Source organism: Pseudorasbora parva, chromosome 22, assembly GCF_024679245.1.
Source record: "Pseudorasbora parva isolate DD20220531a chromosome 22, ASM2467924v1, whole genome shotgun sequence".
In the NCBI taxonomy this organism is placed as follows: domain Eukaryota; kingdom Metazoa; phylum Chordata; class Actinopteri; order Cypriniformes; family Gobionidae; genus Pseudorasbora; species Pseudorasbora parva.
Window position 1 is genome coordinate 4,253,631 of NC_090193.1, and position 24,396 is coordinate 4,278,026.

At 38.4% G+C, this 24,396-nt stretch overlaps 3 protein-coding genes across 4 annotated transcripts; 1 reads left to right on the top strand and 2 right to left on the bottom strand.

Moving 5' to 3' along the window:
* Positions 1–167: 167 nt before the first annotated feature.
* Positions 168–2,227, top strand: si:ch73-303b9.1 (uncharacterized). The gene is made up of 4 exons (XM_067430993.1): positions 168–312; positions 429–686; positions 1,343–1,715; positions 2,063–2,227. The coding sequence occupies exons 1-3, from the start codon at positions 288–290 to the stop codon at positions 1,696–1,698; spliced, it is 639 nt and encodes a 212-aa protein (XP_067287094.1). The 5' UTR covers positions 168–287; the 3' UTR covers positions 1,699–1,715; positions 2,063–2,227.
* A 524-nt stretch (positions 2,228–2,751) lies between these two features.
* On the bottom strand, positions 2,752–15,222 carry ift52 (intraflagellar transport 52 homolog (Chlamydomonas)). Of its 2 annotated transcripts, XM_067430992.1 has the most exons (14): positions 15,120–15,222; positions 14,632–14,917; positions 13,985–14,072; positions 13,768–13,897; positions 12,854–12,929; positions 12,694–12,765; positions 11,796–11,922; positions 11,620–11,703; positions 9,711–9,779; positions 8,827–8,981; positions 7,379–7,466; positions 6,977–7,085; positions 6,726–6,871; positions 2,752–3,025 (listed from the first exon to the last, which is right to left on the bottom strand). In XM_067430992.1, exons 2-14 carry the CDS (start codon positions 14,748–14,750, stop codon positions 2,981–2,983), a joined length of 1,308 nt encoding a protein of 435 aa, XP_067287093.1. In that variant the 5' UTR covers positions 14,751–14,917; positions 15,120–15,222; the 3' UTR covers positions 2,752–2,980. The 2 variants fall into 2 exon arrangements, with proteins under 2 accessions (XP_067287093.1, XP_067287092.1); XM_067430991.1 differs by having other exon boundaries at positions 14,632–15,168.
* A 1,109-nt stretch (positions 15,223–16,331) lies between these two features.
* Positions 16,332–23,650, bottom strand: srsf6b (serine and arginine rich splicing factor 6b). The gene is made up of 6 exons (XM_067430789.1): positions 23,448–23,650; positions 21,966–22,126; positions 19,133–19,254; positions 18,674–18,876; positions 18,508–18,579; positions 16,332–17,445 (listed from the first exon to the last, which is right to left on the bottom strand). Exons 1-6 carry the CDS (start codon positions 23,552–23,554, stop codon positions 17,010–17,012), a joined length of 1,101 nt encoding a protein of 366 aa, XP_067286890.1. The 5' UTR covers positions 23,555–23,650; the 3' UTR covers positions 16,332–17,009.
* Between the last annotated feature and the right edge of the window lie 746 nt (positions 23,651–24,396).

Below are 24,396 nucleotides of genomic sequence, written 5' to 3' on the forward strand. Positions count from 1 at the left end.
AACTGTCCGAAAGAACCGATTCGTGGAAATGAATCGGACTTTACATCACTATGTTGACGTGTTTAGAGAATTTAGCTTTTGAAAATGTCATTTTAATTTTACCCCGCTCAGGTGAACGAATTTACTTAAATAAAGATAAGCCTGGTTAATTCTGCTGAACGAGATCAAGTCAAATGACCGGATCAATTTACTAGACAAACGAACCAATGGTTGGAGATCTCGGTTAACGTCCAAATCAAGCACAGCTATAAATGTAAGCTGAGTCCAATTAACACCACACTTTCCTAATGGATTCAGGACGGGAAAGACCTGGTGATGTCTGCTTATAAAAAAAAATATATATATTTTGATGATTTAAACAAAATCTAGTAGCCTACTTTTTCAATAGTAAGATGTAAACACTTAATTAATCACTGCTTGTTTTGTAGAGCTGGCCCGGAGCTGTGAGGGCCCATCATCACTGTCTGACTTTGACAGAGGTTTTTGTACAGACCAGAGTCTATCCTTATCAGCAGTTTCAGCAGACGGGTTCCTGAGACAATTTAAAGGCGTTGTGCTGGAGTATTCAGAGCCCAACCTGTGTCTAAATTACTCCACAAGTCTTCTTTCGCCTTTAATGGCCCTCAACAAGAACACCCTCTCTCCAGGCAACACATTGAGCACAGCGCTGAGCAGTCCGGTGCAAGGCAAGTCCTCCACACAGGGTTGCCAAAAATGTCTGTATAATATGGAATTGTCTTGTATTTAAGGCATCAGTGAGCCACACTGAGAAACTATTGGAACTTAAATTGAGACATCAAAAGTAAAACGTTTTAAGAATTAGAAACTAAAAGGATATTAAGAATGATTAAGGATTCAAAATGAGCTCGTATGCAAACTTAGTTTTAAAAAGGGGAAAAAACACTTCTTGTGTTTCAATCAGTCTCTGTTGCAACAAAGATTGATAGTCAACATATTTACCGAACAGACCTGCCAAAATATCTGTGTGAAACTATAATGATGCTTATTGAGGCGTCATTTTTACACCCCTGTGAAAACTGTCATTCTGACCCCTACTACAAAATATTTAATTACTCTGTATATATACATACATCACATTTAATATTGTAATTTAATATTAATATTGTCTGTCTTCAGAAACAAAATTAACAATGACAAATTTGAGCCAGGAAAGTTTCTGAATTGGTTTTTTGACACTGAATGACCCAAATGTGTTTTTCTGAGAACCTTTTATACATGTTCTTAACTGCAGATACTAAAATGACACTGTGGTACAGTACAAATATTTAGCATGTTCCTTCTCGTATAAAGACCCACAATTGCCCTGTATTTTCTTTTCCAGAAGTTGGCAACCCTACCTCCACACCCTATGAGAGAGTAAGAGTTCAGAAGCCCATCCTGGCCAGCTCGCTGGACCTGTCCTGCGTCGACCTGACCTCTACACACCCCTCGTGGGAAGTGTCCCTTGTGAAGGCCATCGTCGAGAGCCCAAAGTCATGTTTGGAGTCCACGTGGAGTCCTATTAACCCCTCTGCGCCTCCTGAGATCTCACTGATGGGGTCCGGGACGTCACCTCACCCTAATGTTTCAGACGAGCTTCAGCGCTCTTGGAGGGAAATGGTCTGGCAGGGATCAGGTCAAGCTCCTGTGATCCCGGATCTCAGAGAGGAACAGAGTTCATTCAACCTGGCCATTTGATGGACGCCCTGTTTTAGGCACTTATGCGACCGAATACTGATCCTTGACATGCACTGCAAAAAAGGCTTTCTTACTTAGTATTTTGGTCTTGTTTCTAGTACAAACATCAACTCTTAAAACAAGATCTTGCTTACCCCATTGGCAGAATACTTTGCTTAGTTTACGCAAACATAGCTCAATTAAGAGTTTTTTCCCCCAAAACAAGACAATTACTTTTGCTTATAGTAAATATTTCTATTCTACTAGTTCTAAATATCTACTAGTTTTGACTAGAAACAAGACACAAATACTAAGAAAGCATTTTTTTTTTTTTTTTTTTGCAGCGTCACGAAAGCTTGTTCTAACCCTCTGCTTTTTTTCACAGATGTATGATGCTCACTAGAACAGCACCTGTGCATTATGTAAATGTGTTTGTACTATACATGTATTTTATAGAATGTGTTTTTGAAATGCCTTGTATTGTAATGTGTTGGGGTGCGTGTGAACTTCACACTGCATAACAAAAGGGAAATAAAAGCTTTTCTTACTATATTGTCTTGCATTCTTGCCTCAATATTTAAAGTCCTCGTGAAATCAAAATCGACCTTTTTACTTTGACTGGTGAGTAAACGCTGAAGTAACACCCTTCAGGATTTACTCCAAGTTGTCCAAGGTTTATATGACATTTTTTCAGCCAGACAGTTATATTAAATAATACTCTGGATCTTCCATAGCCTGACAAGCCAGACACTTGCGGGCAGATTAGATTTGCTGCCGCTAGGGTGTGTCTAGATTTCTAGGCTAGATCTTCCAAGCTTTATAATGACAGTGAATGGCAGTCAAAAAATTAAGCTTAAAGTGCATCCATCCATCATAACTGCTCCACGTGGCTCTGGGGGGTTAATAGAGGCCTTATGCAGCGACTTGATGGGTTTGTGTAAGAAAAATATCCATATTTAAAACTTAATAAAGCAAGAAATCTAGCTAATGTCCATAGTGCCTTCTGTGAGTCATCAGTAAATCAGAATCTCGAATGTTTGTTTGCCAATGTGTGTACGTACAAATGTTCCAACATGAGAAAAAGCTAATTTATTGAAAACTCAAATGTTACAGGAAAGCTTAACATTTCTTTAAACCATAGGCCTGAGAAAGTTCTGACGGACCACACCTGACTGTATGTGTATGGTTCTATTGTACCTTGATTGTTTATACTCGCTCTCCCTAGATATAGATATATACACACACACACACGTCCAGACCGAGTCCTTGCTCCAATCCTCCACAGCTTCATGGCTGTTCTGCTTCAATACATGTTGAACCTTGCTTCTGTGGTGTCAATATCATGCTCCTTTAAGAAAGGGAAAAAGAAGCAACCTTAAAGTCACCATAAAATCAAAATGGACAATTGTGTTTTTGTTGTTGTATTAATGGAATACTGCAGTAAATAATTTATCCGTGCACATTGTTTTAAATTCACATTCCTCGATCTCGAATCAGAATAACTTCCCCTCCCTCTTCTCTTCATGATGACGAAGGCGGGGCATCCTGTCCCTCACATGAGATCCACCAATAACAAACCACAACCATCCAATCAATTCCCCAAAGACAAAATCAAGCCCCGCCTACATTTGTTCTTGTCCCAGAAGTGTTTCACTCTGACATACTTCACAATAGGGAAGTAAAGTCTAGTGCAACTCTCATTTCATGCCGGCTTAACCCTGTAAGACCAATAAAAACAAAAACATCAATTTTAGCTCTATTATAATGAACCTGTAGATATTTTTTATCTCCAAGACCACATTTACACAACTAATAGGTCCTATTCTTCAGTATTGCAATGCTATTGGATGGCATATTTTGTGGATAGGCCTGTTTACCTGGCCAGGAACTCACACAACCTGCAAAAATGACTTCAATCACATCATGAGGTTTTACCGGACTGAATAAATCAACATTCAAGTAAAGTAAAATGCCCCAAAATATTTTTTTTATGTTATTAGTAATATGTCTAGAACATGCATGCAGATATTAAGGTACTGTTGAATGTTTTAATCTCATTAGATTTTGAGCTTGTAAAGCCAATGTTGTAATTTTACAACTCTGGGGGAAAAGGGTAGCAACATTTGCTGGTCCACGTGAAATAAATACTAATAGAAACAATGTTTTTGATTATTTACAAGTTTTAAAATGTTATCTTTGTTACAATTTTGAGTTTTAATCAACATTTAATTATTATTCAATAAGTTCAAGTTGAAATCAGGAATAAATTATTTCTTTGAGAATTTGAAAGTATTTGTGTTAGCAATATTTGACACTATCTGTGTCTTATAAATTACAAAACAACTGGTTTTCTTTGCCCAAATATCTGCTTCCTGCGTGAGGGACAGGTGATAATGTTCGGGAATGTGGGGGTAATAGTGATATTAGCATGATAGTAGAGAGCACATTAAGCTAGCCAGACTGTATTGTGTGAATTCTTTACGTGTTTAAGTATCATTGGGATATGGAAAATAACCCTTTTATTTCATTTCAGAATGCCACCAGCCAGGAAAGACCATATTATCTACATAATCTATGATGTCATTGATGGCGTCCAAAATGGGAACAGTGATTTTGAAATGGATTCTAAAACAAGAAGATGAATGTGGAAATGCATGTGAACTAGAAAAGTTAAATAAACAACCCATTGACCACACATCTGATGATTATGTGGACATCATGCCAACAAAATCAAGTCACTCAAGAATGCCCTGAGACAGGTATCGCTGGCTGATTAAGGATTTTATCAAGCTCAACACTGATTTTTCAGCTCATATCACTAATGATGCAGTCTCCCTTAATACACCTCTGCATTACCTGAAAGTTTGTGTCAGAAGATATTAAGAAAATAGAGGACGGGTAAAGGCTACACCAACATACTTTGCAGCAAGTGCAATGTCCACCTCTGCTTCACGGAGGACAAGAACTGCCTTTGGGACTATCATAACTGAATATGGCTATGAACATGGCTAAATCACATAAATCCCAACGTTTTCATTCAGTTCATCAAGTTTTGTAAATACAATCTGAAGATATTTTTTAATAAATAATGTTTAAAAATATGACTTATATTGATGTGAAATATGATGTCCAATTATTAATATTGTGTGATAAGTAGTGTATACATAATCATTACACCCTGCAAATGAACCCTTAGATGTTCTCTACATGTATTCAGACCGGTCTTAGTACATGATGTAACTACAGAAGAGTCAAGTTATAAATAGGAAAAATAACAAAACTCTTTGGTAATTTTTGAGCAAAATGCTAACGGTTGGTTTGGTCATTTTTGAGCGAAATGCTAACGGTCTAACCAGAATCAATCATAGACAGTAAAAGAAATGGACACAGCGACCCTACAGACTTCAACAGCGAAAAGTGAAGTCAATTAGAAACACTCACTTCCTGATGGCTGAGCGAACTGCGCAGGCTCAGACTGAGCTTGACGACGTAGATGTGACGTGAGCCTCCTGTCTGACAGCTGTAGGTCTTCTGGTAGTTGTGGAAAGTGAAATCTGAATCACGTTGTTTAAATGTTTTGTCCCGTTGCTTTTGGCTCACTATGAATGAATGGGCTTCTCCCCATTCTTCCCCCTTGACTTTATCAGACTTTATGTCTCCACGTCCCCCCGACTGTCTCATAGACAGTAAAAGATTGCTTCTGAGCGTCTCCTCAGGTCTATACGGTAATTTCTCAACTGTGCGACAGAGTCGCGTTGGTTATGACGCAATCGTTAGCCTATTTTTACAAAAACAGCTTCTGCGGGGCGATAGCGTAAGATACAAGGTAATGAAGTCTTTTATGCATTGTTGTGTTTCTTTAGAAATAAACAATGGACAAATGGAGTCTTTAAACGCCTCAGATGTAAAGATATTCACTGTCAAAGTGACGCAAAAATGAATGGGAGTCAATGGGATGCTAACAGATGGAGATGGCTTGGTTAGCAATGGCCGGCCGCCGCTATGGGTGGAACGCTTGGAATCAATGAATTCTGCTAAGCTATGCTAAAAGTGCTAGCGCCAGACCCGGTGTCATGACAAATCCTGTCCCCCTGTGAAATCGTGTCCGCTGGTAGCGGTTTTAAATGCCTGATCAAAAGTTGTTATACATGGTTCTGGACAATCAATTGTTTAAAAATAACTAAATAATTAACTAATAAACTATGAATTCATTGCCATACTAAGTACACACGCAAAACATTTATTTGAAATATTTAATTGATTGCTGTAATGGGAGCAAAAACATGTTCTGAATTATATACTTATATAAGCACTTAGCTTCAGTTATATACTACTAATATATGAAACATATGCTTTGTAAGACATTAAAGACTATTTGAACACAATTTAAACAGCAAAAATCAAAACGCGATTGTGTAAGAATTGTAATCAGGCTCTGAACAGATTACCTATTAAAATTTCTTTCAGCCAATAGAATCGCTCTGGGGGTCCTTGCGGACACGATTTCACAGGGGGACAGGATTTGTCATGACACCGGCGATCGGCTGAATGGATTTGAAAGCAGTAAAACTCAACTGTTTAACTCTAGGGGAATCGGAAAATTGGCCTCTTCAAAAATAGTGGAGTGTTCTTTAAAGATAATAAAACACCCAAAATCAAAATGTTGTAATTTACTCGCCCTCATTTACAGCTGTTCAAACCACAAATTATTTTTCAACTTCCGTCAAATACATAAAGAACCAATAAAACACCATATACATATCATAATAGTATTCCTTATGGCTTGTGTGTCACATGATTTAATCTATATTAATATTATAAAGTCTGTTAACTTAAATTTAAGTTCTAAGGGCCTTTTCTGAGCTCTGCAGTATAAATCACCATCCACTTACAATGTGTGGAAAAGTGCAGTTAGGACATTTTGCATATCTTTTCCTTTCTGTTTCACAGAGAAAAGAAAATCCCAAAGGTTTGAAACGTGGTTGTACAAGTGACAAATTAAAGACTAAATGAATGGCCAAATAAAATGGAAATGTTCATTTACTTACCACATTGAGCTTCTTGAACTCCACCACCTGGAAGAAGACGTGTTCCAGTATGTGCTTGGCGTCTCTTTTGTCCTTGTCCAGCTTCCCTTTCACTCCTAAGATGTCTCCACACTTACGTACATAAAACTCAAGATCATCATCGGTACCTTCGAGAAGACAATGCATGCGTTACACATCGCCAAACACTCAAACTCGAAGCAATGACAGGATTACAAATCTTTTTGTGCACTCTTCCAATGGGAGAAACTCACATTTATTTGAGAGCTGAGCCAGCCTCACTTTCTCAGAAGAAAAGGTCTCGTCGAGGTCAAAAAGGTCAAGCATGGGTGGGCGAAGGTCCCTAAAGGCTGGCTGAAAGACCTGAACACAAAACAACGCTTCAGTCAAACACAGATCATCTGAAAACACACCCATAAACACGAAGGGAATAATCAAAGCAGACTATAAAAATGCACTGATTTGATCCATCAATTCCACTGGATTGTGAAACGTAAGCTATGATATAATTAGCTAAATGTACTTTTCTCCACCCATGTGGAACTGGTTGCATCAGCAGTAAAAAAAAAAAAAATGGTTGAGTCAGAGAGTAAAACTATTTTGACAAAGAAATAAAGTAGGTGTGTGGACCGATAATGCAATGAAGACGGACTCACGGCCGGCTGCAGAGGAGGCAGAGGAGTTTCAAACTGAGGTGTGATCAGCTGGAGAGCTTCATGTTTTACATTGAGCTGCTTGTAAGAACTGGAAATACACACATTCATTAATTCATATTTCAACCAGGGTTTCTGCAGATTTTATGAAGGTAAATTTAAGACCTTTTTAAAACCAATTAAAGAAAAAGTAAGGAATGGAAGGGAACATAACACATCAATATGTTCTCTAAATGTAAATGTCTAACCACAGAATAAGTTGTATAAGCTACACTATTTCCAACATATATCCATTACCTTAAATTAATTTTTACAAAAAAGCTACGAATATACAAAAAACAATGTTGTTCAAAGCTCGTCTCCCAAACACTAGAATATTGAAATAACTTTTTACTGAACCTTCTGATCACACTACACAAAAGTTGTTATTTTTTCAGTCGTTTGGTCCTGTTTTGCAGTGTCTAAAATCTGAAAGATTCTTAAATCAAGATACATTCACTTGAGAAGAAAAATGACATTAGATAAGAAATCTTGTGATTTTATGATCAAAACAACAAAAAATCTTCTTAATTCAAATAAAAAAGTAATTGTCATACCCATTGACGATGCTTGTTCTTGTTTTAACCACAAACTCACTTAGTTTTGTTTAACTTCTCAGAAAACAAGACCTAATTTCATCCTTTTGCAAGTAAATATATTTTGATACGGATGTTTAGATATTTTTACTGAAAACCAAAATCCTGAGGATGTTTTTTTTATTTTATTTGCAGTGGATACCATTTAATTTAGGGCCTTATGAAATCGGTTTTATTTATTTTTAGTTTTAGCTTTACAAAAAGCATGTCTAATCAATTGAAATCATAAAATGTACAATTTATTAAAACTTTGACGCTGCATTCACACGGGGCTTCGGCGTTAACGCTTGGCGGAGCTGAAGGTTGGTGCTAATGAGACCGCAGCCGATCACATGTCTGCTCTAGGATTGCATGAACGCAGATGGCTAGCGTCTGCTCCAGGGTATTTGCATAGGGCGATCTGATTGGATGACACCTGCGTATAGGATGTAGAATAGTGATAGTGATTAAAATGGATGTTATGAAGGAGAGGTGTTCTAATAAAGATGGTACATGTATGTAGGCTGTAAACTGAAGAATGTTTTATTTTTATATCAGACCATTATTGTGGATCTGACCATTTATTTTTTATTTTATTTTATTATTATTACCTTTACAACTGTTTTAACTATGCTTGTTTTTTAAAAAATTATTCATCCACATGGTATTCTTTTTCTCATGCATTTGTTACCACTGTTTTAATTAATTTCTATGTAAAGCACTTTGAATTGCCATTGGGTATGAAATGCGCTATACAAATAAACTTGCCTTGCCTTGCCTTGCATGACATGAGTAGTTTATCTGTTAAAAAGCCTCATTAAGAAATGTTAATCTTACTCCAGGACAGAGGGAAGAGTGCTTGTGTGCAGCTTTAGCAAAGACATGTCAAACAGGGATGTGAAATCTCGCGGATTCTCGTCTCCCTCTTGCAGACACACCCGCAGACGGTCGGACAGACTCCCAGTGTCCGGCAGCATGGTGTAGTCTGTGATCTGGGAAAAGTCAAAGGAAGAATGTCACCTCACAGTCCTGAAGCATGATCGTGTACTCAGGTCAGACTTACACAAAAGTTTGAGGTCAGAAACATTGCATTCAATTCATTAAAGTCACAGGCAATGTTACAATAGATTTCAATTTATAAATGCCGTTTGGAACTTTTTATTCATCCTTTATTCCTTCTATCCTTCTATTCAAATCCTGAACAACATTTGTGAATATGTGTTCAACATTGATAATAATCCAAAATGTTTCTTGCTTATCAAATCAGCATATTAGAATAATTTCCAAAGGATCATGTGACACTTAAGACTGGAGCAATGAAGCTGAAAAGTCAGGTTGATCACAGGAATACTTTATATTTTAACATACTGTGTGTACTAGAATATGTTTGTATGTCTTTCAGGAGATTTAATTCTCCTGCCAGGCTGTTGTTGAAAATAAGAACTTGTTCTTTAGTAACTTGCCTGGTTAAATAAAGGTAAAAAAAAACAACAACAAAAAACAAAAACAACTGTATTTATTCGCATAGAAAACATTTATTTTAAATTGACCACTGTTTTACTGTATTTTTGATCAAATAAATGGCCCAGCCTTGGCGAGCAGAAGAGACTTCTTTCCACAATATTACACCAAACATAAATTATGAGGCCTAACTTTTGAACACATTGAATAATTGAGATTATTGAAACACATGAAGTCTACAACGATTGTGTTACGCTCACCTCTGGGTCCTCCGCATCTATCTGGTTGAGAGGGATGCTATCGGTTGTAAGCCACTGGAAAACAACATCCTGCAAAGTACACATTATATTATATTAAAAACAATGCATTTTAAACAATAACCACAAAAGTAACTTGAGTTTTTCTACTTTATCAAGGACATGAGAGTGGTGCTTGCCCATGCAAAACTCACTACCACAATCCTTGGTGTTGTTAAACTGTGTGTTAACACTTTGCTGTGTTTGCTAGGGTGTTACAGGCCATAACACATACAAAACAAAGTCAGCACTCCCACAAACATTTACTGAGCTCACGTAACAAAATATATGTTTGTGGGAGCAAGTGTACTGACTTCAGGATGTTTGAGTTACAATTCTTATCAGTCGGTGTGTGAGACAGGACTAACAACTTCTTCCGAGTTTATTACAGAGGTAGGAACGCGTGTTTTCTTCTAGACGTGGACATTACAGAAGATCATGTGCTCTGCTTGCCTGCATCACATATGTCTTTTAATTTATTATTTGTTAATATAATTTTAATTTATAATAAAAAAAACATTTAAGTGAACTTCATGAGTTTATAGCAGTGGCTATAAAACTAGACAAGTGTCTTACTCTTATCTGACACTGACATTAAAGGGGTAGTTCACCCAAAAATGAAAAGTACCCCATGATTTACTCCCCTTCAAGTCATCCCAAGGTTAATAAAGGCCTTTTGAAGAAAATCGATGTGTTTGTGTAAGAAAAATCCATATTTATAGCTTCCAGCAGACCTCTTCAGAAGACCTTTATTAACCTCCAGAGCCATGTGGAGCACTTTTATAATGGAGGGATGCACTTTTTTGCGCTTGAAATTTTGGGCTGCCATTCACTGCCATTCTAAAGCTTGGAAGAGCCAGGACATTTTTAATATAACTCTGATTGTATTCGTCTGAAAGAAGAATGTCATATACACCTAGGATGACTTGAGCGTGAGTACATCATTGGGTACTTTTTCATTTTTGGGTGAACTATCCCTTTAAACTTGGCATTCTTCACAGTTCCTGCGATTTGACTCTATTTATTGATTGTATATGTTATATTTTTAATCCATATTCAAAGGAAATGAAAGTATGCCGAAGACTGGTACGCAAACAGTAGCGGAGGTAAAAACACATGAGGAGACACAAAAGCATCAGCAATCACAGAAATTCACATTCGGACAGGATTAGAGGACGGTTGAGTTTGCCCAAAATAAATAAAACAGGTCATTTGCTCTGGAATTTTTACAGAGGTTGTATTTTTCGGATGATATTAAAATCGGAAAGTGAAGCATGAATTTCTTTACCGCCCCCCCTTACGCATAGGGCTTTTGCTTTGTTTTTGTTTTTTTATAAATCTACGGTTCCATATTTGTATTTCAGATATTTTTGGACACCCATGCTTTATATGTTTTTAAAGTAAAAGGACTTCTCTGTAAAGTCTGAAATATACTACACAACTTTTAAAATCTGAACAGATTTTCAAACCTTAGACATCATACACTTGTCGACTTTGTGGTTACTAAACCAATGAGGATCACACACTAACAGACGTTCAGAACACAAAAAACTAGGAGAAAAGATGTGCTTTTTCTAAAAATCGCCTCAAACTTGTTTGACATCCTCTGACTGGATGGAACCGCAGTTTAAAGCAAAAAAATTGGAGTCTGCGCACTTAAATAATTCTGTCATCCGTGACTTTGCAAACTCTGGCTCTGTCCAGTATACAAATCGGACATGAATCTGGACAAAAGTTGTGTAGTGTATTCCAGTCTTAATCTACATTTGAAGACGTATCATTCATTGCATAAACTGTACAAAACAAGCAATTGGCGAAAGTTTAGGGTTAGGGGTTTGTTCAGAGTGTGGCTCCTAACCATAGAATATCATACCATGATTTTACTATTCTCCTCCTTGTCCAGGTACTGGTCGCTGAACATGTGACATGAGCCCATAACTGCCAACTTGCCAGCGTTCTGAACACAAACAGACATTAACACACAGAATAAAGGCCAGTGAGTTGAACACAGGCACGAATGAGTCTGCTCATCAGAATGACTGTACACACCTTCGGCTGATGGAAGGCAAGAACAGGCCTGTTGAGTGGAAAGCACACAGAGCCAGTGGACAGGACGGCCACCGCAGGCTTCATCACATTTAATGTGGCTCCATAAGGGTATACGAATGTAAGTGCCCTGTTTAATCATCAGATAAAAAGTCATTACACAGTCTGATGTGGGACTTTAAAGTGCCTCTATTATGCTATTGTGGACATTCCCTTTAATGTAGGGTTTAATGTAACTTAATATGAATGTAAAAGATCTGTGATTCTGAACTGCCTGAAACGAGTCGTCAGTAAATCCAGTCTCACTTCCTGCTGTAGGTTTGTAACTGATTTGCATAATGCCAGTCTCTGGTCTTGATTGGCTGAACGGCGTCTCTTTGCCCCTCGAGCGCTGTAGTTGTGTCTGAGACTGGAAGAGTTTGGTTGGTGTTGTTCATGTGGAGAAGACGCTGTTTTCTGCTGCCAAAGCAAATCCACTTTGATGAGATTGAGACGGTAAAACCCACGCCATCGTTACTGTTCGTATCACTGTGTGTCAAAAGCTGAGATTTAGATATGATAATGAGCGTTTGGGTTCTGACACGGTCGGCCAATCACAACAGCCCATCTGACCAATCAGAGCAGAGATTGAACCTTTTTTGTTTGAACGAATCCTTGACTAAACCGTTTTAAACACTGAGAGAAAAGAGCTGATGCTGCAGTGGATATTATGAGAATATTAAAGTGTTTTTTGACCTTGGATGAATGTAAAACTGCTGTAGGAGACGCCAAAACAAAACTAGGAACCTGTAAAGTAGCATAATGAGGCACTTTAACAGTAAAGCCCCTGTATCTCTGTACGGTTACTCCTCAAATATTAATTGTTCACGATAACAAAACCAAACACTGGGCTCAAGCTTACTGTGAATTATTCCCTGAATTTTCTTCATCAATCACCCCTGTGACCACTTTACCGGCGGCACGACTGATCTCCCTGAAAAAAAGTAAAGACTGTTTAGTTTCAATATAATCTCTGCATAAATTCACAGAGGAACATTTTAACACACATGGGAGACACAAACCTGTTCAGAACACCATTGGACACAAGTGCCTCTTTAGGATGGAAATATTTATAATAGACATTCCTTATTACTGCATCTGCAAATCCAATGCAAAATAATACACAATTATACATTTCAGAATAATGAAATGCACCATGACATCATATTAAAGAAAAACTACTTTATAAAATAGTTTAAAAATATTGTTTACAGAATAATGTTATGATAACGAGATATCTGTGGAAAAAGAAAAACTTTCAGCAGTTTTTTAAAAAATATATATATTTTTTAGATTTGTATGGATTTTATATAATGTCAGGTGGTATAAAAATATATACAATATTTTCCTTAAACATTAAAAACATTTGCGTAGATAGTTAAACCAAAAATGATTTCTTTTTTCATTTTTGTTAAGTTTGTTCATTTACGTAACTGAGAAGAGCAAAATGAAGTAAACTGTGACATATTATACCACAAAATTCTTCACACCTGTAAAATTGATAAATAATTGGGAGCAAATTGATTGAGACACTTTGACCTGAGCATGTTTTGCTGAAGTGTTTTGTCTTGAATTGCTAATGTGACCTTTGACACCACAGACTGAACATAATGAAGCATCGCTTGGTCATTGGTTGAGCTAAACTGGTATTATCTAATTGTGTTCTTAAATCTAACAGCTGATTGGTTGATTGTAATCCATTACATCCCTTACTGTCACAGTTATCTGACATTATCAAGATTTAACTCTGAGTTCTTGTTAAGAATACTCGGAAGTCTTTTTAAAAATAAAATATTAATAAAATATTAATGTAATTATATTATATACAGTATATATACACTAATATAATATATATATATATATATATATATATATATATATATATATATATATATATACAGTATATATAGTGTATTTATAGTGTATTAACACTTACCATTGTTTATCATAATGCCAAACTCTTCCAGGAGGAAGTTGATATTAGTGTCATATTTCATTTCTCCTCCTTCTCCGAGCATCACAAGAAGAGCTCCACCACTGTCCAGATACTGCTTAAGAACCTCCAGCTGAAGCACAGCAAACATTCAGCGGTTTACAAGTGAAGCACCGGGCATTAGTTTGATCTCGTCCGTATTTGTGCTGCAGATTCTCACCTCAGCAGCCGTGAACTTCTCTCGAGGGCCTGCAGTGATCCATAACTTCACTCCTTGGAGTTTCTCCAAGCTGAGCTCCTCTTTGATGCTGAGGAACATGTATAGATTAGTTTGGAAGCTTGTTTCCCACCAGGAAATAAAAAATAAATAGAAGGTTGAAGTTGCAAGTTATAAACTCTTAATTGCAACTGTACATCTCACAGTTCACTTATCTTTCCTCAAAATTCAGTTATTAGCTCGTAATTGCAGGTTTTTTTTCTTGGAGTTACACTTCACAATTCTAAATTAAATCTCATAAAACTGATTTGTATCTCCCAATTCTGAGATATATAAAGATTTATATAAAGATTTTAGTAACAAAGTTTAATCATGTAGATTTGAATATGAAAAGTAAGACTGATCACCCCTTTGGCAAACTGCTAGCTGGTCAAACTTTAAAGCACAGTGGTTGTGTTAATGCAACTGGCACCAGATCACATTCATTCATAATCATTTATTTCTAATGGGTATTTAATTAGCATATATTCAAATCCATGAAAACGTGTGCATAATCCATGTTTTGTGATATAGATGGGCACATCACCAATGTAGTGAATAAACCTTCACAACTGTAAACATGTTTAAATGAGCCATTTAAAAGGTTTTACCTTTGGATCTTCCACTGTGCTCTTAATTTCTTCTGCAAGCACTTGTATCCAGAGTTGGAGGTGAAGAGCTCTCGTTTGGATGCGTTGAAAATAACAATATTTCGTTGCTCTTTGTCCATGCTGGTCTGGCATATGAATTGGTTAACGTTACACTATTTACAGATGGACAGATTACTGTCTGTAATACACGGAGCACGACGTTTTCCTCAAATGCTGATGCATTTAATATTTCAATACATTATCGCCTCATCACAATCCCGACGTTGAACGACAGCAACAGCAAGAACTGCAAAATATACATAAACTGTGAATACTGTGTTCATCATCTCACCGTTATGAGCTGCTAGGCTAGCAAGCTAAAGCTAACAACTCTCGCTAAACAACTGATCAAATCTGTTAAAATACGGGACAGTTATAGCGCTACACCATGTACAAAATGTAAATGCTTCTAAAAAACGAAAAAGGATCAAAGTTACCACAGAATTCACCTTAATGTAGTGGCCGTGAGAGATGCATTGTGGGTATTTTTGACAACGCACAAGCGTAACCAGGGGCGCTTCCTTCATAGCAACTGTGTTGCGTACTTGTGTGTAGCATCTCCAAACAAAATAAAACATGATATTTTCACATTTATTTCTAAAAGTGACTGAGACACTTTGGGATGGCGATTTATGCCATATCCGTAACATAGGAAAAGTAATTAGGACATCAAACGTCCGAGTCATATATTTCTTTTCATATCAAATGTTGTCTAATTTTATTTTTGGGGGGGGATATTTTAATTCCCGACTGTAGGTCAGAAAAACAACAACAACAGAACACCTATTGAAGGAACATCACTGGAGCTGTTTTAATAATTATCACGGGCAGCTTTATATTTCCATATCAACAATTCATACTATAAAATATTTAGATTATGATGTTCTCCACAAAGATCTTGATGCAAACTTCCAAGTAGAGAGGATCACTTTTTTACACCAATGGTAACATTCTACAGATTAGAATGGGGCGCATTATATGTATTTCATTGATATATATATATATATATATATATATATATATATATATATATATATATATATATATATATATATATATATATATATATATATATATATATAATAAAAAAAACACATCAGACAAAAAGGCTGACAGTGAAAAGGCTGCAAGACAGTAACGTTAAGGACATGTGAAGATCATCATTCTAACCTCTGATCTAAAAGATGAGCATAAAGTGTCAAATGACATAGAACAAACTCATGCAGAACATATGGGTAAAAAATGTAATTTCTCCGTTGAGATCAGAAAACTGCATGAAAAACCAAAAAGAAGCACCGTAGTCGTTTTGGGCAAATTGACATAAGTTGTTTCAGGATCAACCAATCCTACTAGAAAACATTCATAGGTATTTATGCATGTGCGTCACATACCTGGGGAACACATGGCACCAGGATACACTATGGAAAGGCAAGGCAGTGTGATGCTTTGGCCAATGTTCTGCTGTTGTTGGTGTATATTCAGATCAAACTCCAGTGGTACAGAACAAATGATGCAGATGGCACTGCTTGGGTCGTCTTACTTTATAACAATTTATTTTGAGGTTAAATGAAGTCCCATACTGCCATGTTTGACTTAATTGTGGACTCACACAGACACACAAAAACTGCTCAGTTCAAAAAAAGAAAAGCAGCAACACTGGAAACCAATTAAATGTTTATTTAACTAAAACAGTGGAAATATCCAAAAATCCATTTAAAAATGAGATCACAGAATCACACTGCAAGTGATGCATTCAATTTTTTGAAAAAAAAAAAAAAAAAAAAAGTCACAGACATTCAAGAGAAGCAAAAGCACTAACAGAAACACGGCTTCCAGGGGAAAAAAATAAACACCATCAGCAAGAGACAGGAATGAATTACTATACAGTGAGGATGCAGAGCTGACTGCTCAACTATCACATCTTGTTGACTACGCCACAAAAGGACAGTTGAGGAAGTAAGGTACACCTAACTCCAGGTTATAACGCATTGTTACAGCCTCCTGAAACCTCATGCTAAAGCAAAAATATGAAAAGAGCCTTCAAATAGACGTTTCATACCAAAACAAGTTGAATACAAACAATGGCCAGAGCAATGCTTACAAGCACCAAAAAAAAAAAAAAAAAATACTAATTCTGATTTGCCGCCTCGTGTGAGGGAGAAAAAAAACCCTCTGGTACGCAATTAAGTTTTCATGCAATGTTGAAAACGACACGTTAAATCAATACTACACTAGGCGGCAGGCTTCAAGCATTTGGTGAATGTTCATAGGCTGTAAATGATCAATTAAACACTGAGCTGAGCATTAGATGTTCCTGCTATCCAATCCAATGGGCGAGACTAGTCTTGAGAGGCAGACCTAGAACGGGAACGAGACTTCGATCGAGATGGAGAGCGAGATGCAGAGTGTTTGCCGGGTGACTCCGACTGATGCCGATCATCTTTAGGGGATGGCGAACGAGAGGTCGACTTGGCCCTCTCTCCATTTCCATTCTCCCTCGGTGAAGCAGAGCGGCTCCGTGACTTCTTACTGACAGACTTTTCCTTGGAGCGGCTTCTGGAATCTCTCTCCGACTTTGCTTTGGAGCGACTCTTGGAGCGAGATTTGCGTGCATCGGAGCGAGAACGGGACTTCTGCGTACGCGAACGGGACCGAGACTTTGACTTCCTGGAGCGGGACTTTGTTGGGGATTTGGAGTGAGACTTCCTCTCAGACCTGGAGCGTGATTTGCGGCCAGACCTGGAACGGGAGCGGCCCTTGCTACGGGACCTTGACCTGTAAATACAGACAAGCTAGTCAGAAAAACAACCGGGTCACATTTTAAAGGAATGCTCCACCATTTTTACAAATAGGGCTTATTCAAACTTTTTTCCTACATTTAGATATGTGGGCAAATGCATTTGTCTCAGTGCATGCATTGTTTTAGTGTGGCAGGGTCGCTGCTAGCTTAGCATAATGAATGGAATCATATGTTGCCAGCTAGGCATGTCCCAAATAAAAGTGATCAACAAAAAAAAAAACACAAGCACAGATAGCGATGCAGATTAAGACTAGGCGATCTGCTATGCAGATATTGACTTGGATATTGACCCATATTATGGGTAAGCACAGGCGAAGCAGAGATATCACGGCTCTCATCCTCACGTCCTCCGGCTGTTGAGTAATCGCAATGATTTGCGTGATATCTCTGTGCCCAAGTAGCAGTGCTTTACCTGTACTCGTTGTAAATACGCAGGCCACAAGAAGTAATTAGGTGGGTGTTTGTTTGTTTTTTTGGATCACTTTTACCCTGGACATGCTAGCTGGCAACATAGGATTCTATTATATGCACCGAGACAAAATTGCATTTGCCCACTAGGGGTGTCCATGGTTAACCGATTGACCGTTAAAAATTGCGTAACCGAGTGAAACATTTTGCTCGTTTAAGTGGCGTCAATGACGTGCTTTGAATTTAGTTGTAATATATTTTTGCACCCCTAGAGACCGCCAGCGCGCTCCCAGACATTTGTAATATCCACAAGAAGAAGTCATGACCCGCTTTCTAAGCGGGGAAAGAAAGCATGGGAGCACTTTAAAAATGAGAGTGACGGGGCAAAATGCAAGTATTGCAATACAGTGCTTACCGCATTTTTCAAGCTATAAGGCTATATACATTTCTCTCTATAGGCGCGTTCACTACGGAGATGGCGGTCGTCAAATTAATAAACTAAAAATAACCCTGACGCACACTATGGTTAACCGAGTATTAACCGCTAAGGGCCTCGGTTAACGGTTAATGAAAAAATTCTAAAAACGGCGGAGCGTTCCTTTAACCACAAAAATAAAGTGCCGTCCTACCCAGATCCGGAGCGGGAATGGCTTCGTGAACTTCTGCGGCTCCTGCTGCGAGAACGGCGTCTGCTTCGAGACCTGTAAAACACGACATTTGATTCAAGAGATCTATAGAAACCCAAGACATTTTACAAACGCATGGCTGAGATGAAGCTAAAACTGAAGGCCTGACCTTGACCTGCTCCCAGAGTAGGAACGACGGCGTCTAGGCTTGTCCTCTACGAGACGTATTTTTCTTCCATTAATATCAGTGCCATCCAACTTGTCAATAGCCCTCTTCATATCAGAGTAGGAGCGAAACTCAATCACGCCCTCATTGGTCCTTTCTTTGTGGGCGTCGGCATAGGTCACCTCACCAGCTTGACGCATGAAGTCCTATTTTGAAGAACAACAAGCCCTTCAATTACTGATACAAAGGTTTTCTAAAGAGTCTGAATCACTGTATACCAGAAATTAGACAAAAATAAACAAGACAATTAAACTTCACAAAACCTTTGTGAAAAAGTGTGCTTAATTGTATTGAAATGCACTTCAAATCTTATATAATCTCTTCAAATCTGACATTTGAATCAGGTTCTTGAATACGGTTCCTAAGAGCACAGTGTTATTTAAATCCCAACAAAGTGCTTACCTTCAGATCCTGCCAGCTGCAGCGGCTGGACAGGTTCTCCACTATCAGACGGTACTCCGTGCGAACCGGAGGTCCATATTTGTCTCTTCCGCTTCGGCTCCTGCTGCTATAACCACTACTGCCTTCAGACAAAAGCCAAAAGACAGCAGACAATCAGTACTGAATTAGACCAGATGCATAGGGCGCACACAAGGCAACCTCTTCAGACATCAAACTGCATAAAGCATGATGTTCAGGCATCAGAAAATCAAGTCTTCCTACCCCACCCCATTGAATAGTCACACCCATATAAACGGACCTCAGCACCACATAGTTCTGAAGGGAACGATTACTGTGGGATTATTAAAAACAAACAAAATAAATCTCGACATTTGACCGCACTGGATTTGTTCAATCAGTCCTTCTGAAAGGGCCAAAGGTCGCATTGCTGGTCTTTACCCAACAGCTCAAGAACAGCAATGCTCTGAACATGAATACCGCTCCAGGGACACAGGTTTTAATGTGAGCCCCAATTTTAAAGACAGCAAACGAGTACATGATACCCTCACAGGGCTCCAGACTAACATTTGAGAGTAGCAGCACCGGTGCCACTAAGTTCTACAGATGGTGGCGCCAGCGCCTGATTTGGCAGTGCCAAATAGTGATTTTAATCATAAAATTACTATTGCTTTGCATTAGTGCAGTTACTAATAGACATGTTTATTTCTTGGAAATGCAGTTCAGAGGCAGATAGAATTAACAAACTAAGTTTTATAGGGAAAAACTATAATGCACCGTTGTTGTTCTATAGCATCATAGAGTAACTGATGACAGCTTCAATGATTATAAAAGGAGCGTTCTTTGCAATTTGAAGTTGTTTTTTTATGAGACTTTGTAGTATGAAAAAGAAAGTCAAAGTCAGGGATATTATAATAGGGATTTCATAATACACAAGTTTAAAAGCAAAACGTGTGGAAAAAACTACAACTATATTACGGAGCGGGAATGGCTTACAAGCCAATAAGTGCTCCTCTGCCACAATCTACTGGTCATTTCATATCTTTTTATTTTTAAATAAAATTGTTTGTTGGCCACGTCGTAATGTTCCTACATATTGAAACTTAGTTTTACAAAGGAGAACAATCTTTAATAGATGAACAAATGTTTTGGTCATTGCATTAAAAATTACATTTAAATTGGGTAATATTTAGAGATTTGAAGAGCTAGAAAAAGTGAGCAGCACTTGAAAGCAATTAAAAAGTGCCTGAGTTTCACTCTCAAAAGGTTGAATGAACCCTGATAATAATGTAAAAAACAACAAAATTTACAATTTCTGCCACAATACCATGGTTAGCGTTGTTAGATTAAATCCATGGTGAATGTGGGTGATTTGTGGCCTTCTAACTTGTTTGTTCATGGCCTTATGTTTCTCCTGGTTTGCACGTCAGCGCTGTTTGATCTGATATCTGTGGTTTATAACAGAATTATGCGCTGAATTTGAAGGCTTCTCACTAGATTTAGCAGTGGTGTTATTAATTCTGCTGCAAATTCAAATGCTCTAACTAGATCTCTCTAACAATGTTGTATGTTTGGGAGCGGCCCTCGAGTAAACTTGTTCTGAGCTTGCGCTGCGTTGTCTATTATCGGTCCTAACTGATAAACAGTCCGTTCTGCGCTGCTCAAACGAGTATTGCGGATGTGTATCTGCTTTAGTTTTTTTGCCGTTTAATGTTTCTTATATGTAACAGATATGGCAGCTCTTATCAGTTGGGCAACGTGGTGGTCGCACCAGTGAGACTTCTTAACAAAATGTATTTGCCCCGGCAGGAAAGGAGGTCACAGTCTGGAGCCCTGCCCTCATGAAAACAAACAGAAGGAAATTTTACAAAAAAATAAAAAATAAATAACCAAGACTACTTACATTAGATGCTGACGTTACCTGTCTACTGACAGAACAGCGACAGCACAAGACACATAGCAAGGGAAGCCCATTGCTCTTTTGTTTTTATATATAGAAAGAAAAAAAATAAAAGGAAAAACTAGCGGGTAGCTACATAAATTTGTTTAACCTGACCAATATTTCGTTCAACATAAAAACCAATGGGTTTCCTCACCATCACCCTGGTCTATTGGCAAAAGGCAGCTGTCATCATGGCTTCCGGTTAGGTCAGCCAAGGGTCAAAGGGCAAAGGTCACACACACATTGTAAGGTGAAAGCCAAGGCCAAACGGGACAGGCAGTCATCTTAGCCTCAATGGACTCGGACTCAGCCCGCACCGGACTCTTTTAAATTGAAACATCAAGGACTTTTGTTAATGTTGAATTCAGATGTAAACACAAAATCGCATCGTCACACGTCATACTGTTTACATGCCAGTGAGGCTTCAGGTTGTGGCACAAAAAAAACAAAGCAACTCATTACTAAATCTATTGGCTAGAATAGATTTAGAGCTGGACCAATAGAAAATGGAAACAGCCCACCATCTGACATGTAAACATCTTTAGTCCCTAACTTTTTAGGATTACTCAAGTTATACTGCACATTCTCATGACCCTTGGCATTTAAAATGGGCCAAAACTACAAAAGCAAAGGCATCTTTTGAGGGTATTCCCATTTAAAAAGGTCACATTTCAGGACCATCTGCATTAAACAGAATATAAGATATCCCAGAAGCCTTCAATCCGGACCACAGGAACTGCAGACTTCAGAGAAATGTAGTTAGTCACTGGACGCAGGTGCAGTTACGGTCCACTGTAAATTAAAGCGTTATTATTCACCTCCACTTTTTCCTCGTGCCTGAAGGGGGAAATAAAAAGATAACATGTTTGACGAGATGAATGAGAATGTACTTACTGCGCCCACCGCCCCCATAACCCCCACCATATCCATCACGGTCCCGCCGGGGTCCCCTCGCGTGCTCCACGATCACACGCTCCCCACACAGATCTTTACCGTTCAGCTCGTACACGGCATCGTCTGCGTCACGGGTGTCTTCAAACTCCACGAACCCATACCTAAAAATACAATTTCCAATCCCAACTTGGGTTAACAAAGATTCACACCATTCCATAAGTGACATGCAAATGCAGCCTCAACACAGGATTAAGGGCTAAAGTCACCACAATTCTTGTTAATTGAATATTGCAGTGTTCACTTTTTTTTTTTTTATCCTTGCAGTCCTTTTATTAACTTCCCATTCCATTGACAGAAATTTGCAAGAATGAATATTATTCTCTCTTATTATACATTTTAATGGATTTACAGTATTGCATTAATTTCCAAAATGATTATAAAACATGGGAAATGTCAGTTCAAATAAGAGCCTTGTGCAATAAGGAGATATCTTTCTGAACATTGTAGCATTAGTTTGATAATGTCATATAGTGAAATTGTGTCAACGATTTATAGGAGTAATTATTATATATTTGATTTGTAGTAATTAAGCCTTGTGCAACTCAAATGACATTTGTTTAGGCATATCTGAGTTGGTTTGGCCTAAAAACATGAAACGCGCAGTGTATGGGTGTGAAACTGAATGTCTAACGTTAAACTAACTTCACCGCAGTCTTTAAGCGCAGACCTCCTAGTGAAACTGTCAGGGAAAAAAATGTGCAAAGTCTTCCTCGAAAATGGCTTTTGGAACCGATTTTTATATACATTCACAATACATGAAGCGTTTGTTTAATACGATCATTTTAAACTGCTAACGTTAGTTGTCAATATAAGAGCAAAACGACCGCCATATTGGTCCGTTTTAGGCACAGCACACTTTACACACGCAGACCATACTTCATAATGGAAATTGGTTTAGGAACCTAGTTGGTGATGTTACTGAAAAGAATACCTGCTTTAAAGTGCATTTATGAACACAAAGTAACACTAAAGTGGGAGAACGAATGCGCGCGACACAGAAACAACGGCGAGTCGCTGAGACGCGAATTCACGTCAGCTCCGTGTAAATGCTAAAATACTACTACTCTAAATACTAAAGCGAGCTAATATTTTTCTTAGATACTATTTAATAGATATGTTTGGTCTTTTGAGCCTCCGAATCGGCGACATTAAAAGCGTCGATGCTTTCAGTAAAGATAATCTAATCGTATAAAAGTTCACGCGCTGTACACAAACATCCGCCATTTTGAGCACGCGGCGAGAGCCTGTCATACTGGGGGAAAACACGACACCACACTAAGCATTTAAACTGCCATATAAATTCAAGATAGAAAACATTACGAGGCATACAATGTCCCTAAATGCATCGAAGACGTTTAGTTGTTGTTGTTATTATTATTATGAAGACAATGGCAAGGCCGCGGTGGCGCTCCACAAACTTACCCGTTTTTCAGATCGATCTCCAAAAGCTTTCCGTACCCGCTGAAAAACCTCTGTATATCTTTCTCCCGCACATGATAGCTCAGCCTGCCGACATACACTCGCGGCATGATTTATGTTTAGTACGTTAAATAACTGTCAAACGTACGAACCCCCGTAGCTTTAGTCGCTATCCTTCCTTTTTTCGGAATGGCCACCTAGCGGTTGTAACGGGCTTGATAACGACGTCACTTCCGAGGTCTCTGCGCGCATGCTGATTGGCTACCGATCAAGCAAAACATTATGACCTAGGTTAAGTGAATAGATTATCTCTCCATCATGGCACCTGCTGTTAGTGGGTGGGATATATTAGGCCACAAGTGAAGTTGTTCTCAAAGTTGATGTGTTAGATGCAGGAAAAATGGGCAAGTGTAAGGATTTAAGCGAGTTTGACAAGGGCCAAATTGTGATGGCTAGACGACTGGGTCAGAGCATCTCCAAAACTGCAGCTCTTGTGGGCTGTTCCCAGTCTGCAGTGATCAGTATCTATCAAAAGTGCTCCAAGGAAGGAACAGTGGAAACCGGCCACAGGGTCATGATCATTGATGCACGTGGGGAGCGAAGGATGGGCGGCCCGTGTAGTCCAATCAAACAGAAGAGCTACTGGAGCTCAAATTGCTCAAGAAGTTTAATGCTGACCCCTGTCAATCGCCCAAAGTGCCAACAGTGGCATGTGAGCATTAGAACTGGGGAACACATGGCACCAGGCAGCTCTAGGCAGTATGATGCTTTCACCATTGTTCTGCTGGGAAATCTTGGGTCCTGCCATCCATGTGGATGTTACTTTAACACATTCCACCTACTTAAGCATTGTTGCAGACCATGTTCAGCCTTCATAAAAACAGTATTCCCTGGTGGCTATGGCTCTTCCAGCAGGATAATGCTCCTGACACAAAGCACAAATGCTTCAGGA